Source organism: Coregonus lavaretus, assembly GCF_964263955.1.
Source record: "Coregonus lavaretus genome assembly, chromosome: 19".
In the NCBI taxonomy this organism is placed as follows: domain Eukaryota; kingdom Metazoa; phylum Chordata; class Actinopteri; order Salmoniformes; family Salmonidae; genus Coregonus; species Coregonus lavaretus.
In genome coordinates, this window is record NC_140006.1 from 33459670 (window position 1) to 33479110 (window position 19441).

The 19441-nt window shown below is 40.2% G+C and overlaps 1 protein-coding gene across 1 annotated transcript in view; it reads right to left on the minus strand.

The window, feature by feature from the left end:
- The window catches only part of LOC311146697 (xenotropic and polytropic retrovirus receptor 1 homolog), a 56772-nt gene that overhangs the window by 26192 nt on the left and 11139 nt on the right, over positions 1-19441 (minus strand). Inside the window, exon 2 of the mRNA XM_084183249.1 lies at positions 13016-13067. Coding sequence (XP_084039375.1) covers positions 13016-13067 — 52 coding nt within the window. The remainder of the gene's footprint in view (positions 1-13015; positions 13068-19441) is intronic.

Below are 19441 nucleotides of genomic sequence, written 5' to 3' on the forward strand. Positions count from 1 at the left end.
CCCATTCACAAAAATGTATGCACGCATGACTGTAAGTCGCTTTGGATAAAAGCGTCTGCTAAATGGCATATTATTATTATTAGGAGGGATTTTGTCCCACTCCTCTTTGCAGATCTTCTCCAAGTCATTAAGGTTTTGAGGCTGACGTTTAGCAACTCGAACCTTCAGCTCCCTCCACAGATTTTCTATGGGATTAAGGTCTGGAGACTGGCTAGGCAACTCCAGGACCTTAATGTGCTTCTTCTTGAGCCACTCCTTTGTTGCCTTGGCCGTGTGTTTTGGGTCATTGTCATGCTGGAATACCCATCCACGACCCATTTTCAATGCCCTGGCTGAGGGAAGGAGGTTCTCACCCAAGATTTGACAGTACATGGCCCCGTCCATCGTCCCTTTAATGCAGTGAAGTTGTCCTGTCCCCTTAACAGAAAAACACCCCCAAAACATAATGTTTCCACCTCCATGTTTGACGGTGGGGATAGTGTTCTTGGGGTCATAGGCAGCATTCCTCCTCCTCCAAACACGGCGAGTTGAGTTGATGCCAAAGAGCTCGATGTTGGTCTCATCTGACCACAACACTTTCACCCAGTTCTCCTCTGAATCATTCAGATGTTCATTGGCAAACTTCAGATGGGCATGTATATGTGCTTTCTTGAGCAGGGGGACCTTGTGGGCGCTGCAGGATTTCAGTCCTTCGCGGCGTAGTGTGTTACCAATTGTTTTCTTGGTGACTATGGTCCCAGCTGCCTTGAGATCATTGACAAGATCCTCCCGTGTAGTTCTCGGCCGATTCCTCACCGTTCCCATGATCATTGCAACTCCACGAGGTGAGATCTTGCATGGAGCCCCAGGCCGAGGGAGATTGACAGTTCTTTTGTGTTTCTTCCATTTGCGAATAATCGCACCAACTGTTGTCACCTTCTCACCAAGCTGCTTGGCGGTGGTCTTGTAGCCCATTCCAGCCTTGTGTAGGTCTACAATCTTGTCCCTGACATCCTTGGAGAGCTCTTTGGTCTTGGCCATGGTGGAGAGTTTGGAATCTGATTGATTGATTGCTTCTGTGGACAGGTGTCTTTTATACAGGTAACACAATGAGATTAGGAGCACTCAAAGGGAGTGCTCCTAATCTCAGCTTGTTACCTGTATAAAAGACACCTGGGAGCCAGAAATCTTTCTGATTGAGAGGGGGTCAAATACTTATTTCCCTCATTAAAATGCAAATCAATTTATAACATTTTTCACATGCGTTTTTTTTTTTTGTTTGTTATTCTGTCTCTCACTGTTCAAATAAACCTACCATTAAAATTATAGACTGATCATTTTTGTCAGTGGGCAAACGTACAAAATCAGCAGGGGATCAAATACTTTTTTCCCTCACTGTAGCACTCAGAATTAATAAGGTTTACCTGGTATTGTTCATCCTGATCAGACAGGTTCTTTACATGGACGATACATTGGAGATAATATACGACAACTACTAGAAATAATAGAACATCATGAAACATCTAAGAAGCCAGGCCCGGTATTTATAGCAGATTTTGAAAAGGCCTTTGATAAAGTAAGACTATATTTTATTTATAAATGCCTGGATTTTTTTCAATTTCGGTGATTCTCTTATAAAAAGGGTAAAAGTAATGTATAGCAACCCCAGATGTAAAATAGTAAATAGTGGCTACTTCTCAGATAGTTTTGAATTGTCAAGAGGAGTTAAACCAGGGTGTCCGCTGTCACCATATCTATTTGTTATGGCCATCGAAATGCTAGCTATTAAAATCAGATCAAATATCAACATTAGAGGATTTGAAATCCAAGGCTTAAAAACAAATGTGTCCATGTATGCTGATGACTCAAGTTTTATATTAAGTCCGCAAGCTAGATCCCTGCAATGTCTCATTGAATATCTAGATAACTTTTCTGGACTCTCTGGACTAAAACCTAATTATGATAAGTGTACAATATTACGTATTGGATCTTTAAAAAATATAATTTTTACATTACCCTGCAGTTTACCGATAAAATTGTCTGACAGTGAAGTAGACATACTTGGTATTCATATCACAAAATATATAAATGAGCTCTCCACAATTAATTTCAATAGAAACTAGTAAAAATAGACAAGATCCTGCAACCATGGAGAGGTAAATACCTGTCTATTTACCGAAAAATTGCCCTGATTAACTCCTTAGTCACATCTCAGTTTACTCACTTACTTATGGTGCTGTAACTCCTGATGATTAGTTTTTCAAATCATATGAGCAAAAAATATTTTGCTTCATCTTTAAAAAAAAAAATATTATATAGAATTCTTGCCACCAACAAAATGTTGAATATTTGGGGCATACAATCATTGAAGCTCTGCAGATTTTGTTGTGAGGATACAGAATCAATAGACCATTTATTTTGGTATTGCCCTCAGGTAGCCTGTTTCTGGTCTCAGGTTCAGGAATGGCTGAAAATGCATAACATTGATCTAAAATTGACCCTAGAAATAGTACTGTTGGAAGATCTGGAGAGACAGGGTCAGTCAATTACTAATACTCTTAGTAAAAGTATTTATCTTCAACTCGCAATTTGTGGATTCTATTCGATTAGATAGATTGAAATTGTATGTTAAACATCACAGCATAGTTGAAAGATATATGGGGCGTAGAAATCCGAAGAGGGTGGCCAGCAAAGATAGGTGGGATGGGCTGAGGGAGGCTGAGGGTTGGGATGTGGAATTGGAGACAAGTGGGAGTGGAGTTGCTGGGTGGGGGATAGAATGACGGTCAAAGATAAGCAAAAAAATAAATAATTCAAAATAAAACATAACAAAAAAGTAAGTAGGCTGGGAGGATCTGGGCATACTGGGCTCTTTATACTGGTCTGGGACTGACTGGGACCAAATCCACAGAATCTCATAATAAGCAAGAGGACAAGGATTCATCATCCTAATAGTCTTGCTTCAGATGAGAAACTCTAGATTTATAACAAAAACGTCCCATCCTGCTTTCTGCAGAATGAGTCTGTCATGAATACATTACACATGCGAGCACTCGTGTGTTCAGACATTACCAGCAAAAGTGAAGATAATCACTGGTCTGCAAAGATTTTTGGACCAAAAATGTTATTTGGAGTCACGCGGCAAGAAAGAAAGAAAGGCCATCGTTAGAGCCTGAAACCACTGGAGGAGGAAGAGAGAATGGGTAGAATGATGGATGGGTGCAGATGGATATTAATAGCCAAATAATACCACTCAGAACGCTCCCTCTGGAACTGTATGCCTGAACAGGATGTTCATCTGTGTTAGTGCCATTGGTAAGTCTCCAAATATCCCTTTACTGGCCTTTCAGACTGTTTTGCAGTGTCTTTCCGTCAGTCAAAAGGTCAAAGAAATGTAATAGGTCTGAATGTAAACATTTTCACAGAGACTCAATAAAGGATCTTGACAAAGTGCTTTTCCCTGACTGTTCTCTAAGCTTTGGTGACGTCTTTAGTCCATTTGGCTTGATTCAAATGGATGAGAAATCTGAAGAGACAAAACAAGTTCAAAGTAGGGAGAAATTATACTTCACATTGATGGTTAATGCCATGATTTTATCATTTTTATTCACATAAATGTATGTGTTATGACTCCAGTTGAAATATACAGTGACACATGCTGACCAAATGAGAGTGGGGACTCTTCAAAGGGGTTGTTGTGAGTCTGCAGATTAAATACAGCTCATTGGATTAAAATAGATGCTATTTTATCTCAGACAGAGGCTGAATCATAGACAAAATTATGACTGTTTTCCTCAAAATGTTCCTTTTCTTTTCTAGGATGTGACAATACAAGAAAATGCAATTGGACAAGGGGGCAGAAGACATTGCTACAATACTAACATAATCTTAATATTAGTGAATTGCTATAAACCCCTCAATAGGCAATAGGCTGCCCCTGCTATATACCACTCAATAAAACACTTATCTGGTGTGATGTTGTTTATCAGGTTGAACTCCGGGTTTGATCAAGGTTGTCAACTGCCCCAGGGCATGGTAACAGCACTAGTAATGCATCCCAGCCGTTAGCGTAGTACTGGTTTGACTGAGCGAACCCCTATATAAAACTGGTTTAGGTAACTCTATATAGCTCTATAGAACTGGGTCACTGGGGCCGACTGGGCCCTGAGGAGAGCTGATAAGATTAGAGAGATACGCTGTAACCAATCTATGCACAGCTGGATGACACACTGACAAATCACAGGAGAGCCTGGGTAGTGGGCACACATTGATGTCCTATTTTCTGTTGCTTCGGTTTCCAGATGTTTTCAGCAAAAAATTAGCCTCATGATAATTTCAGTATTTCAACATTTGCCTATTGGGGTAGAGTTGAAGAAAGCAATTCTGTGCCATTTCTCTGCTCACAGAATGGTTTAGAAGAATCTTAAAAACAGTTTTGACATAGTGGGCAGACGATGATGATGGTGGCAGTGAAGTCAGACTTGTGAGAGTGCTGGTAAGGTAAGTGACATCATGACGTCCGTGTGAAAATTAACAGGTGAAACCGACATGTCTGCAAACATCAGCCGTTTCCAAGGACCATCATTAACTTTTCAATTACATTCAATTTGGCCTAAAATGGCCCTGTGATTATCATCAGTCTGCCATGGCAAATAACAGGTATGGATACCATTGAGGAAGTCGACCAAACCATTCTAACATTTCTGCAACTACCTCCCCCTAACAAGCAACGTTTGAAATATGTTCTATCCTCTTGTGGCTTTGAGTCAGTCACGCTTATCGCGCACGCGCACACGCACAGCTACGTAATGGCACAAAAACAGAAGCAGAGATAATCAACACACCCCCACACACATATTCATAAACCACAGACATTCAATTCAGTAATTTACCACACGTGGGTAGGTCGCATCCTCACTCCCGTTCTCTCTGACTCTGAGACACACAAACACATTGACAAACAGCTGCAGAGATCACACCAATCAATGGCGAAGGTGCATGACTTCAGATATCAAGTCATTGTTTAAGCCATAGAGATCCTATTAAATTACTAGAGGGGCTATGTCATAAACCCTCAAAGTTCCAGAATGGGGTGAAAACGGCAGACATATTGGTCAGGGAGAAATCCAAAACAGTCTAATTGGAATGAATGGCAGTAGAGGCATAATCCTGATTTTACTTATGTAAGAAAATAAAAGTAAAGGCATGTGATATATACAAAAATGTTTTTGTCATAATTGTCAGCCTAAAATAGTAATATAATTATAAGTACAGTTTATACAGGTTTTATACACATTTTCTGTATAAATAGCCTCTAAAATATATGTAAACACACCATAAATGTCAGTTTTTGTTTTCTTGGAAAGCTGAGTGCTATTATATGATACAATATCAGTACTTGTTACATTTACAAACTTGTCTAAGTGCTATCATCAACTGACAACAGCCAGTGTATGGCTGTGGACTGACTGCATTTTTGAATGGAATGTTGGCACATCGGTAGTTCATTTGAAAAATGTATGGAATCATTCCCTTAAAACTGGCTGAATAGCTAGCTAACAAACATACAGTGCAGATCAATTCTTCAAATTCATTATTTGACAATATCACAGCACTGGCAAACCATGGTTGAAAAACTCCCTGACCAAAATGGCTAACCTTTATTCCATTATAACAAGGTTCATGTCCATTCTAGTATTCAAATTCTTAATTCTACGGTTTAAGCACCATCCATGGAGTTTTTAAACTACGGCGCGTGACATGGTTCAATCAATGCGCCAATAAATCAGCACAATCTACTTTTGGGGTTTTTCAAATTGCTGGGATAATGGAGCTAAAATTGGGATCATATATAGTGCCATCAGAACGTATTCACACCCCTTGACTTTTTCCACATTTTGTTGTGTTACAGCCTGAATTTAAAATGTATTAAATAGAGATTGCTTTGTCACTGGCCTACACACAATACCCCTAATGTGAAAGTGGAATTATGTTTTTCAAAATCTTTACACATTAATAAACAATTAAAAGCTGAAATGTCTTGAGTCAATAAGTATTCAAACCCTTTGTCATGGGAAGCCTAAATAAGTTCAGGAGTAGAAATGTGCTTAACAAGTCACATAATAAGGTGCATGGACTCTGTGTGCAATAATAGTGTTTAACATGATTTTTGAATGACTACCTCATCTCTGTACTGCACACATACAATTATCTGTAATGTCCCTTAGTCGAGCAATGAATTTCAAATGCAGATTCAACCACAAGGACCAGGGAGGTTTTCCAATGCCTCGCAAAGAAGGGCACCTATTGGTAGAGGGGTAAAAAAAAAAAAAAAAAAAAAAAAAGCAGACATTGAATATCCTTTGAGCATGGTGAAGTTATTAATTACACTTTGGATGGTGTATCAATACACCCAGTCACTACAAAGATACAGGTGTCCTTCCTACTTAGTTGCGAGAGAGGAAGGAAACCCCTCAGGGATTTCACCATGAGGCCAATGGTGACTTTAAAACAGTTACAGAGTTTAATGGCTGTGACAGGACAAAACTGAGGGTGGATCAACAACATTGTAGTTACTCCACAATACTAACCTAAATGACAGAGTGAGAGGCAAATAAATTAACTTTATGCCCTGAATACAAAGCGTTATGTTTGGGCCAATCCAACACATCACTGAGTACCACTCTTCATATTTTCAAGCATGGTGGTGGCTGCATCATGTTATGGGTATGCTTGTCATCGGCAAGGACTAGGGAGTTTATTTTAGGATAAAAAGAAACAATAGAGCTAAGCACAGACAAAATCCTAGAGAAAAACCTGGTTCAGTCTGCTTTCCAACAGACACTGGGAGACAAATGCACCTTTCAGCAGGAACATAACCTAAAACACAAGGCCAAATATACACTGGAGTTGCTTACCAAGACAACATTGAATGTTCCTGAGTGGCCTAGTTACAGTTTTTACATAAATCTGCTTGGAAATCTATGGCAAGACTTGAAAATGGCTCTCTAGCAATGATCAACAACCAACTTGACAGACCTAGAATAAACAACTAGAGCACACGTTGTAATCAAAATTCTAATCTTAATTGGCGCATTTCAAACTGTCCTTTTGTGAGGCGCAGCCGGGAACTAGTTCTGTACGATGGCATGTGGTGGGGTCGATACACCAGAATTGGAGGATCCTCCATCATCGTTTAAATCTCCGGTTTGGGAACATTTTGGCAATGGGCAGAGAGTTGTGGATAAAACGTTAACAGTATGTCGCCACTCTCAATGAGAATAGCCTATGCAGCTGCCAACACCTCAAATATAATGACACATTTACGCCGACATCACCCCAGTTTACTGGAGCAAGATGGAAACGCAAAGAAACAAACACAACATTGTCTCCTCTCTGCATTCAAGCAGCCCTTGGCAGCTGATTCTGACCGGCCAAAGAAATTACAAGAGCGATAGGTAGGCAATTTTGTTTATATTTTTTACAGTCTTTGGTTTATAGCCGTGGATTTGCGCCCATTCTCGGTAGTTGAGAATATGGAGTTTCAGAACCTTGTGAAAGTGCTTGAGCCACCTTACGAACTTCCCTCTTGCACCCATTTCAGCAAACATGTAGTACCCGCTCTATATAAGCAAACCAAAGCTGACGTTTTCAAAGAATTAGCCAATGCAACGTGTTGCAGTTACTTAAAAGGCCCAGTGCAGTGAAATTTCAGCCTGTTTTGGTGGGATGGCGTTTTGGCCTGCCTGGTGACAAATTAGTTAATAGACCAATAAGAAAGAGAGTTCCAAACCTCTCGGCCAAAAACAGCTAGTGTTCAGTTTTCCTCTCCCCACTCAGAAAGAGTGGGGAGAGGAAAATGTTGTGTTTGTTTCTTTCCCAGACAGTCCTAGCAAAATTCTTGCTTGAGTAATTGCACTTTGCTAAGAAGCCATTTTTGTTTCTTTTTGACCATTTTGATTGAAAACACTCACAGTAAGGTACATAATGAAATTGAGATAAAAACGGCTGCATTGGACCTTTAACAGTGACAGCCCATCACATTACCCCCAAGCGGAAGATGTACCGAGCTACAGACACGCCCCCGTTATGAGTCACAAGTGCGCATCTGGCACTGAAGGTGGCAGTGTCATGGTGTGTTCGTAACCAAGTAGGAAGTGGGAATTCACCACATATGACTCGGAAAAATCCACTTGAACGGCCCTCAAACTGGTAATTACTAGTGGGAAACGTATCTATCATCCTGAGCAAGGAAATGGCCTCTATAACAACATTTTCAGCAGTTAAATGGAACAAAACATTATTTATAAAAAGCAACCTATTAATGTGGTTTTTGAACTCTATAATTTGTTTACAAGCATGATAGCTGCAAATAGCCAATCGGCATTTCTTAACTGGTATTTATGACTTCACAACTGGTAAATTCCCACCTCCCACAGCATCAGAGTGGAAACGTAAAAGGTCCAACATAACAATCTGGTCAAAACAGACAATGTAAGGAACATTGTGAATGGCATTTAACTTTCCTTCTGTACTGAAACCGAACCTTGACCCCAAAACCGCAAATACGTACCGAACCGTTGGTTTGGTAAACCATTACACTGCTAGAATAATTATGCCTTTAATTAATCTATCTATCTATGGTGCATCAAAGCAACTTAAACAAGGATAATTGCACGTGTGAGCTAGGAAAAGGTAGGCCTACTGAACAAAGAGCTAAGGGTATTAACAAAAAACAATAAACACTTGGTTGGGAGTATGTGTTTCACTGTGTGCTGACTGCGGCATCTTCTTGGTTATATAACACCGGTTGGTTACAACATTGTTGTTATTTTAAACACACTGGGAGCACAACAGTGTCCGTAGACTGTTTTGCTGATGCACTGATGAGTTGACTTCCAACTCTGGCAACACTCCAGGCCTAGTGTCCAATGTCCAGCCATAGCAACAACACACACAGACTCAGAGATAGGCTAGCTCTGTTTATTGCAAGTCCTATCAATGATAGTGCTGGTTGAACTATGACCTCAGATGACCACAGGAATCTGCGTTTGTTTTTACTCATTAGATAAACTGCCTCCTATTGGGCACTTGAGGCATGGAATTTTCTACAAAGTATACTTAAACTACATAATAATATAATAATATGCCATTTAGCAGACGCTTTTATCCAAAGCGACTTACAGTCATGCGTGCATACATTTTTTTTGTGTATGGGTGGTCCCGGGGATCGAACCCACTACCTTGGCGTTACAAGCGCCGTGCTCTACCAGCTGAGCTACAGAGGACCTCAGTGAGTTTAAAACTCTGGTACAAAACTCTGTTCAGGAGTAGTGTAAATGTTTCCTGTAGGCTGGATTGTATTGTTGTGCTGATTGAATTAATTAAATGTTGTAATGTTGTATTGATTGCTGCTGCCTTCTTGGCCAGGTCTCCCTTACAAAAGAGACTGTCTCAATGGGCTTTGTATGGTTAAATAAAAATAAACACAGAGGGATATTATTAGAGCCCGACCGATAAATCGGTTGACCGATATTAAAATCTGCCGATATTAGCCTTTCACAGAAATATTTGTATCGGTCTTTATTCCACCGATAAAACACGGATATTATATACATAGGATGAACAAACACGTGTGCTCATTTGCGGCCATTTTTAGAATCTTTCAATGGTTGCCTGAAGAGGGCGCTCTATTTTCTATAATATTCTACTGTATCTTAGTCCATGCCACTCTGTCATTGCTCGTCCATGTATGTACACTACCGTTCAAAAGTTTGGGGTCACTTAGAAATGTCCTTCTTTTCGAAAGAAAAGCAATTATTGGGTCCATTAAAATAACATAAAATTGATCAGAAAAACAGTGTAGACATTGTTAATGTTGTAAATGGCTATTGTAGCTGGAAACGGCTGATTTTTTATGGAATATCTACATAGGCGTACAGAGGCCCATTATCAGCAACCATCAGTCCTGTGTTCCAATGGCACATTGTGTTTGCTAATCCAAGTTTATCGTTTTAAAAGGTTAATTGATTATTAGAAAACCCTTTTGCAATTATGTTAGCACAGCTGAAAACTGTTGTGCTGATTAAAGAAGCAATACAACTGGCCTTCTTGAGACTAGTTGAGTATCTGGAGCATCAGCAATTGTAGGTTCGATTACAGGATCAAAATGGCCAGAAACAAATAACTTTCTTCTGAAACTCATCAGTCTACTCTTGTTCTGAGAAATGAAGGCTATTCCATGCGAGAAATTGCCAAGAAACTGAAGATCTCGTACAACACTCTGTACTACTCCCTTCACAGAACAGCGCAAACTGGCTCTAACCAGAATAGAAAGAGGAGTAGGAGGCCCCGGTGCACAACTGAGCAAGAGGACAAATACATCAGAGTGTCTAGTTTGAGAAACAGACGCCTCAAAGGTCCTCAACTGGCAGCTTCATTAAATAGTACCCGCAAAACACCAGTCTCAACGTCAACAGTGAAGAGGCGACTCCGGCATGCTGACCTTCTAGGCAGAGTTGCAAAGAAAAAGCCATATCTCAGACTGGCCAATAAAAAGAAAAGATTAAGATGGGCAAAAGAACACAGACACTGGACAGAGGAAGATTGGAAAAAAGTGTTATGGACAGACGAATCGAAGTTTGAGGTGTTCGGATCACAAAGAAGAACATTTGTGAGACACAGACCAAATGAAAAGATGCTGGAGGAGTGCTTGATGCCATCTGTCAAGCATGGTGGAGGCAATGTGATGGTCTGGGGGTGCTTTGGTGGTGGTAAAGTGGGAGATTTGTACAGGGAAAAGGGGATCTTGAAGAAGGAAGGCTATCACTCCATTTTGCAACGCCATGCCATACCCTGTGGACGGCGCTTGATTGGAGCCAATTTCCTCCTACAACAGGACAATGACCCAAAGCACAGCTCCAAACTATGCAATAACTATTTAGGGAAGAAGCAGTCAGTCAGTTCATTTTCGTAATGAACAGCTAGCGTGTGCTTGTCATAACAACAGACAGTACATTATGCGATAACAAGCCAAAGATAGAGAAAAGACGAGATAGGAATCCCATTGGGCAATGAATGGAGGACCGTATACCGCCCCACACAGCAGACTGTCGACCAATTGCATTAATGTTGTCATGCTGCCTCACACGGTTGCTAAGCTAATCATCACGCAATCCCTTCTCAAAGTCAGGGTATGAGTCAAGAAACCTGCATATTTTCCTCGAAAGTACGTAACGTCGCAATTTCAAAGCTATACAATATTACATAGAACAAGTTAATTAACTCACATCTCTGAAAATATTTGTAATGTTGTACTTCTTGTTGACGAAATTCGTGCTAATGTTGGGTTTGAGCTAGCGCCCAATTGACTCCCATATACTCCTTGAAGGAGAGCTCACCTTGTCCCAGAATCGCCCAGCGCAGTCCATTGACAACGCATGGGAAACATACACAATGGCCGTTGATACGATTCCAATAGAGTTCCCCCATTTCCTCAAAAGTATCTCTGAACAAGCTCTCATTGCAGGTTGCCATAAAGTGTTTCTTTCCATGACCTTTGACTTTTTTGTAAAGCACTGTAGTGAATCTACTAAGTGGTGACATTATGAACTGCATGTTACAGGATTCCACTGCATAGTTTGTGACCTTGTGAACAGTGCAGTTTCAGATTTACTTTGAGACAAAGTTGAATTCATTCAGCCCTTCTTGTTTATTAGTGCGCTTGTGGTGCTTCAGCACAAACACTTCTGCCTTCTTATCCACTGCCATAGACAGACACATCTTTAGGTTGTACCTAAGAAGGTAAACTGAACAAGTGTTATATTTACTTTTGTATTTATAGAGGATATATAGTTGCTTTTTGGTGGTTATGTAAAGGACAAATACAATTTTCTTAAATAATGTAAATGTTTTATATTTAGTTAAGAAATCATAATTTAGAGTATCTGTTCATCCTTTGGAGAACAATTTGTGGAAAAAAAACATGTATCGGCAGATATATCGGTAACTTTTGCCTCCCTAAAATCAGTATCGGACCCAAAGATCCCATATCGGTCGGGCTCTAGATATTTATCACACACACACACACACACACACACACACTTCAAACACACTTTAAACACTATTTGAAATCTTTCAAATACTTTGAGTGTTTGCTTTTGCTTGCCTGGAGTGCCAGGTAGGTGGCTAAAGTATTTGAAATGTTTTCAAATTGTATTTGAACCCAGGTCAGACACAGAGAGAGACATACACAGGTTTGATAGTAAACCCTTTCTATCTTTTGAGAGAAGCTACCCTGTACAATCCTCCACCTACATGTCTGCTCGAGATCCTTCCAGCTTTGACTAGCCTAACACCCATGTCTAACTTCAGGCTCATCTGAGGGTTGACACCCTAATGAGTGTAGCTACACTATACAATCCTCCACCTACATGTCTATACTGCAGTTCCCACCAGCTTTGACTGTGTTACTGACTTCAGGCTCCTATAAAGGTGTTGACAGATGAGTGGAACAGAGTAGCCTCTGTGGCTGGTCAAACATAACAAGTTTGATTAAGTCTCCAAATACACAATGCCATGCAGAGACACCACAGGGAACTCTTAACAAAGGGACACGACGCGTTTCACTGAGAATCACGCTGTAGAAACGGATTAGCCGTCCAATAAACTGAAAGCAGCTATGATGACGCCAGCGACAGTAGAAAAAGGCCTGAGCAAAGCATTGTCATTCTCCTGGCTGTTAGACCAAAGACTGATGGACAGAAGCTTCATTTAGAGGGAGGGGTATTTGAGAGATGAAATATGATTATTGTGCATTTCGCTTCCTCTCCCTGGTTCAACACTCTTTTCCTCTGCTCTCTCCCTTTCCTTCTCTGGTTTTATTTTTTCTCACTTTGCTCATCTCTCCTAGATGATTTACTTTGTTCTCGCATTGATTTCTGCAGAATTTGTTTGATACTGAAAGGCCAAAAGGGGGGGGGGGGGGGTCAGGCCCTAATAGTGTGCAGTATGCACGTACACACACAGCTTATTTTACCTTCGATAGAGGGGGCCTGGTCCTGGGCAGAATACAGCATATCCTTGAACGCCTGCAGAGCAGAGAGAGAAAAACAAGAGAAAGGGATTTTTTTTTTTTACATTGCCACTAACCTAACTAATTGGATGACACATTTATAACATGAACTGCAGACATTGTATTATGCTCGACACGACATCACTTATGTTTCGACACTTAGACTCTTTCAATAATGCAGCACTACACCAAGTATTCACACTTTATGTAAGCCTACAGCACAATGTGGTAGAGCAGCACATGATGTAGTGTAGTGTATGACTCATGACACTGCCACTGCTTAAAGGGATAGACTTCCAGTATTTGCGCTAAGCTAGCGCTAATGCTAGCTAGGCTAGGGTTTAAGGTTAGGGGTTAAGGTTATGGTTAGGGGTTAAGGTTAGGTAACATGCTAGCTAAGTAGTTGCAAAGTTACTAATAAGCTAAAATGCTAAAGTCTTCATGATGTGATTCGAACATTCAACGTTTGGGTCGCTAGACCTTCGCATTATACGCTAGGGCTGGGAATTGCCAGGGACCTCACGATATATTATCACGATACTTAGGTGGTGATACGATATGCATTGCAATTCTCATGTTTCTATATGTATTGCGATTCAATAGTGCGATTTTATAGCGATTCGATGTCCCAAACATATGGCTCACCATGCCTGCTGCTGAGAGACAAGAAAGAGACATGAGAAAAAAAGTTTTGATCAGTCATGGAAATAAAAGTGCTAAAAACATGTTGGCTCATCATTTTAAAAGTTATAGAAGGTAAATTACTGGAGTTTTGGCGCAGGTACAGACAGCTAGCACAAACATAATATTGCAATATTGTCAAAAATAATATTAGGATACAGTATATTGTCAAAAATAGTATCCCGATATGTAACTATCGATTTCACCCATCACTACTATACATGGCTTCTTGCATTTCTTAATAGGCAAGCTAAAAAGCCAGGCCAAATCAGTGAGTTCAGCCCCTCTTTAACATGGGCACCCAGATTATTCCACCGCTGACTAGCTAAAACAGCTGGGGAATTTCTGCCCAGGAGCAAGCAGGTAAGCAGGCGGCCAGGCAGACACGTTTCATAGTAAACCCTTTCCAACCTATAAGGGAAGCTACACTGTACAATACTCTTTCTGCATGTTGGTATACAGACAGACAGAAGGCCAGACAGGAAACCAGCCAGCCAGAGGAAGCAGCAGATAGTTGAGGGATAAAACGGGTCATGATTTTTCGGGACTGTGTGCAAATATAACAATAGAGAAGACGGGTGAAAAGGGGGGAAGTGTTCTGTCCTAGCTGTCCTTGGCATCAGGGTGATCAGTCAAGGTTATTCTGGTGCATCAGGGAACCAATCAGACAGAACAGAAGGCGCTTTTTGAGTCTCTAGCCCCCTAACCAGAGAGTCCAGGAAATGGGTAGAGTCAGCAGCTGCTAGCTACTAACAGTTTCTCTACAGCAGGGGTTGACCCCCCAAAGTTTTTAGTAAAAAACAATATATATATAATATTAGGATACAGTATATTGTCAAAAATAGTATCCCGATATGTAACTATCGATTTCACCCATCACTACTATACATGGCTTCTTGCATTAATTTATATATATATATATATATATATATATATATATATATATATATATATATATATATATACACACACACCAGTCAAAAGTTTGGACACACCTACTCATGGACACACCTACTACATGATTCCATATGTGTTATTTCATAGATTTGATGTCTTCACTATTATTCTACAGTGTAAAAAATTGTAAATAAAGAAAAATCCTTGAATGAGTAGGTGTCCAAACTTTTGACTGGTAGTGTGTATATATATATATTTATTTGAAAGTATGTGAACCCCTTGTGCAATTACAGATTTGTCAGTTTTTACCATGAAATCTTCATTTAATCAGAATCAGTCTTTTTGATCTGACATAACAGGTTTATATTTACCAATACCATATGTTGGTGTAGAGGAAATAATGCGTGTAGTATTAGTGCAGGTGTAAAAATAAGTGAACCCCAAGTTGCATTGGTTCAATCAAGTAGGTAAGTAGAATCAGGTGGGTAAATAATTAGCTACCAAATGAACCAATCAAAGGAGAGATCGTTAGGAAAGAGTTTGGACGGGACTCTGATGAATAGAGATAAGAAACTTGGTCAGTTTGGTGTTACCCATCCAGGTGAATGCAAAGCACACCATGCCGAGAGGAAAGGAGATCTCAGAGGACATCAGGATGAGGGTAGTGAGAGCACATCAGTCTGGGGAAGGCTATAAAATCATCTCAAAAAGATTTGAGCGTCATCAGTCCACTGTGAGGTAAATAATTTACAAGAGAGCATTTAACATGACAGCAACTCGGCCTAGAAGTGGACGCCCTTCCAAAATATCCCCAAGAGCCACAAGAATAATAATAAATCAGGTAAAAGCCAACCCAAACATAACATCTAGAGATTTGCAGATCTCCCTTGCTGCATCTCAGGTAACTGTGCATGCTTCAACAATAAGAAAAACACTGAATCGAAATGCCATTCATGGGAGGGTTGCTACGAAGAAGCCTCTGCTGTCAAAAAAGAACCAAACTGCCCGTCTTAACTTTGCCAGAGACCACCTAGACAAACCTGAAGGTTTCTGGAAATCCATTCTCTCGAACGATGAGTCCAAAATTGACCTTTTTGGTCACAATCAACACCGCTATGTTTGACGAAAACCCAACACTGCCTACCACCAAAATAACCTTATCCCAACAGTCAAGCATGGTGGTTGGAATGTCAAGATCTGGGGCTGCTTTTCCTCCTCTGGACCTGGATGACTTCACATCATTAAGGGAACCATGAATTCTGAGGTATACCAGGAGATTCTTGAACAGAACGTCAGGCCATCAGTCAAGGAGCTAAAGCTAGGTCAAAAATTGGTCATCCAACAAGACAACGACCCAAAGCATTCAAGCAAATCTACCAAAGAATGGCTCAGGAGAAAGAAGATTTGTGTTTTGGATTGGCAAAGTCAAAGTCCTGACCTAAATCCAATTGAGATGCTGTGGCAGGACCTGAAGCGGGCAGTCCATGCCAGACACCCCTCAAACCTCACTCAATTGACTGAGTTCTGTAAGGAGGAGTGGGCAAAAATCCCTCAAAACAGATGTCAGAGACCGATTACTGGCTATAGGAGACGTTTAGTCCAAGTTATCGCTGCTAATGGAGGTGCCACAAGCTATTGACTGAAGGGGTTCACATTTAAGCACATATCAAATCTGAGTTTCTGTTAAATAAACCACTTTTGTTAAATAAACAATGAAAATATACCATATTTTTTTGTTTCTGTCATTTACTTGGAATGTCTTTATTACGAATTGGGGTTTAGATAAGGATTTTATATGTTTATTTTTATATTTTATAGCAAAATAATAACCAGCCCTGTAGGGTTCACATACTTTCAAGCAGCACTGTATATATATTAGGGCTGGGCGATATGGCCAAAATATCATATCACAGTATTTAAAAACAAAATTGACAGCATGTCAGTATTTGATGTTTTTGAATTTAAAAAAAGTTATACATTTACTTTAGGAGTAGATGCGTGACCCAAGGGTGGCAACACATACATTCTAAGTGATTTCAATGGGTCTTCCTCCGTTCTGATTGTTTTATACTGTTCAATTCAACTACAACCAAAACTATTTTTTCAGCATTTTCATCAATTTCTGCACTCATATGAGATCCTTTCCACACTGCCACGTAGGGCTGCACAATATGGGCAAACAATCTAGGCCTTATTTTTAACCAAATGTTGCAATTGCGATTTGACTTGCGATTTAGAGCAAAACACTTGGGTGAACTGTTGGAATCATGGAAATTGAATGATTATTCTAATTCTATAATAGTGGGCACTTTGAATACAGTGTTGTTTGACATGACAACGAATGAAAATGCCAGGGAGGCGTTATTGTGACAGGGTAGGAACCAAAGTGTTGATAAGTGTTTCCTAGGGGACCCTATCATCTTTGGCTACATTTTCTCTTAGCTACTTCATGTAGCTAACATATTCTTGCTTCGTGTATTCCTCTTTGATTTAGAAGCTACTGTTGCACAAACAACATGCTGATTTAGGTCTACACCATCACTGGTATTATCAGGCTGTATAGCTAATTAAGTTTGCTCTGACTCAGTACATTTATTAGCTAGCTAGTGATTAGCATTAGCGGCTAACAATTTGCGGCTAACAAGTTTTAGGCCCAACTTGCTAAGAAAAGACGAACTAGCTGTTTGCAGATGTAAGAAATACAAACTAATAGTGTAATTATAGAACGCTAGTGGAATTATATTAAGAAGCAAAGTGAAAACGGCATCGCTGCCATCAACATTGTTGCATGTGCTGCATTGACCATGCTGACTGAACGCCACTGTCTCGTGGTCGAGGAACAAAATACGCTCCTTGAGTGACAGGGGGAGGGGCTAGGTCTGTGTGGAAAGCAGCATGGAGAGAGAGAGAGAGAGTGGCGAGAGATGACTCAAGAAGATAAATAAACTATAAAAATGGACGTTACACACGTCATATCACATTTAACAAACCAAACATTCAAATACTGTTATAGAAGGTCAATAAAATAAAATAAACGGTCCGTGCATCAATACCGGTATATCATAAAATACGGTATACCGCCCAGCCCTAATAAAGTGCATTCGGAAAGTATTCAGACCCTTTCCCCACATTTTCATACGTTACAGCCTTATTCTAAAATGGATTAAATACATTTTTTCCCATCATCAATCTGCACACAATACCCCACAATGACAAAGCGAAAACAGGTTTAGAAATGTTTGCTAATTTATAAAAGAATATATATAAAAAATACCTTATTTACATAAGTACTCAGACCCTTTGCAATGAGACTCAAAATTGAGCTCAGGTGAATCCTGTTTCCACTGATCATCCTTGAGATGTTTCTACAACTTGATTGGAGTCCACCTAGGGTAAATTCAATTGATTTGACATGATTTGGAAAGGCACACACCTGTCTATATAAAGGTCCCACAGTTGATAGTGCATGTCAGAGCAAAAACCAAGCCATGAGGTCGAAGGAATTGTCCGTAGAGGTCCGAGACAGGATTGTGTCGAGGCGCAGATCTGGGAAAGGGTACCAAAACATTTCTGCAGCATTGAAGGTCCCCAAGAACAAAGTGGCCTCCATCATTCTTAAATGGAAGAAGTTTGGAAACAACAAGACTCTTCCTAGAGCTGGCCGCCCGGCCAAACTGAGCAATCGGGGTCTGAATACCTTCCGAATGCACTGTGATATATAGATCACAGTGCATTCGGAAAGTATTCAGACCCCTTGACTTTTTCCACATTTTGTTAGATTACAGCCTTATTCTAAAATGTATTAAATTATTTTTTTCCAATACACAATACCCCATAATGACAAAGCAAAAACAGGATTTTAGAAATGTTTGCTAATTTATAAAAAATGTAAAACTGTCATATCACATTTACATACAGTGGGGAAAAAAGTATTTAGTCAGCCACCAATTGTGCAAGTTCTCCCACTTAAAAAGATGAGAGGCCTGTAATTTTCATCATAGGCACACGTCAACTATGACAGACAAATTGAGATTTATTTTTTCAGAAAATCACATTGTAGGATTTTTTATGAATTTATTTGCAAATTATGGTGGAAAATAAGTATTTGGTCACCTACAAACAAGCAAGATTTCTGGCTCTCACAGACCTGTAACTTCTTCTTTAAGAGGCTCCTCTGTCCTCCACTCGTTACCTGTATTAATGGCACCTGTTTGAACTTGTTACCAGTATAAAAGACACCTGTCCACAACCTCAAACAGTCACACTCCAAACTCCACTATGGCCAAGACCAAAGAGCTGTCAAAGGACACCAGAAACAAAGTTGTAGACCTGCACCAGGCTGGGAAGACTGAATCTGCAATAGGTAAGCAGCTTGGTTTGAAGAAATCAACTGTGGGAGCAATTATTAGGAAATGGAAGACATACAAGACCACTGATAATCTTCCTCGATCTGGGGCTCCACGCAAGATCTCACCCCGTGGGGTCAAAATGATCACAAGAACGGTGAGCAAAAATCCCAGAACCACACGGGGGGACCTAGTGAATGACCTGCAGAGAGCTGGGACCAAAGTAACAAAGCCTACCATCAGTAACACACTACGGCGCCAGGGACTCAAATCCTGCAGTGCCAGACGTGTCCCCCTGCTTAAGCCAGTACATGTCTAGGCCCGTCTGAAGTTTGCTAGAGTGCATTTGGATGATCCAGAAGAGGATTGGGAGAATGTCATATGGTCAGATGAAACCAAAATATAACCTTTTGGTAAAAACTCAACTCGTCGTGTTTGGAGGACAAAGAATGCTGAGTTGCATCCA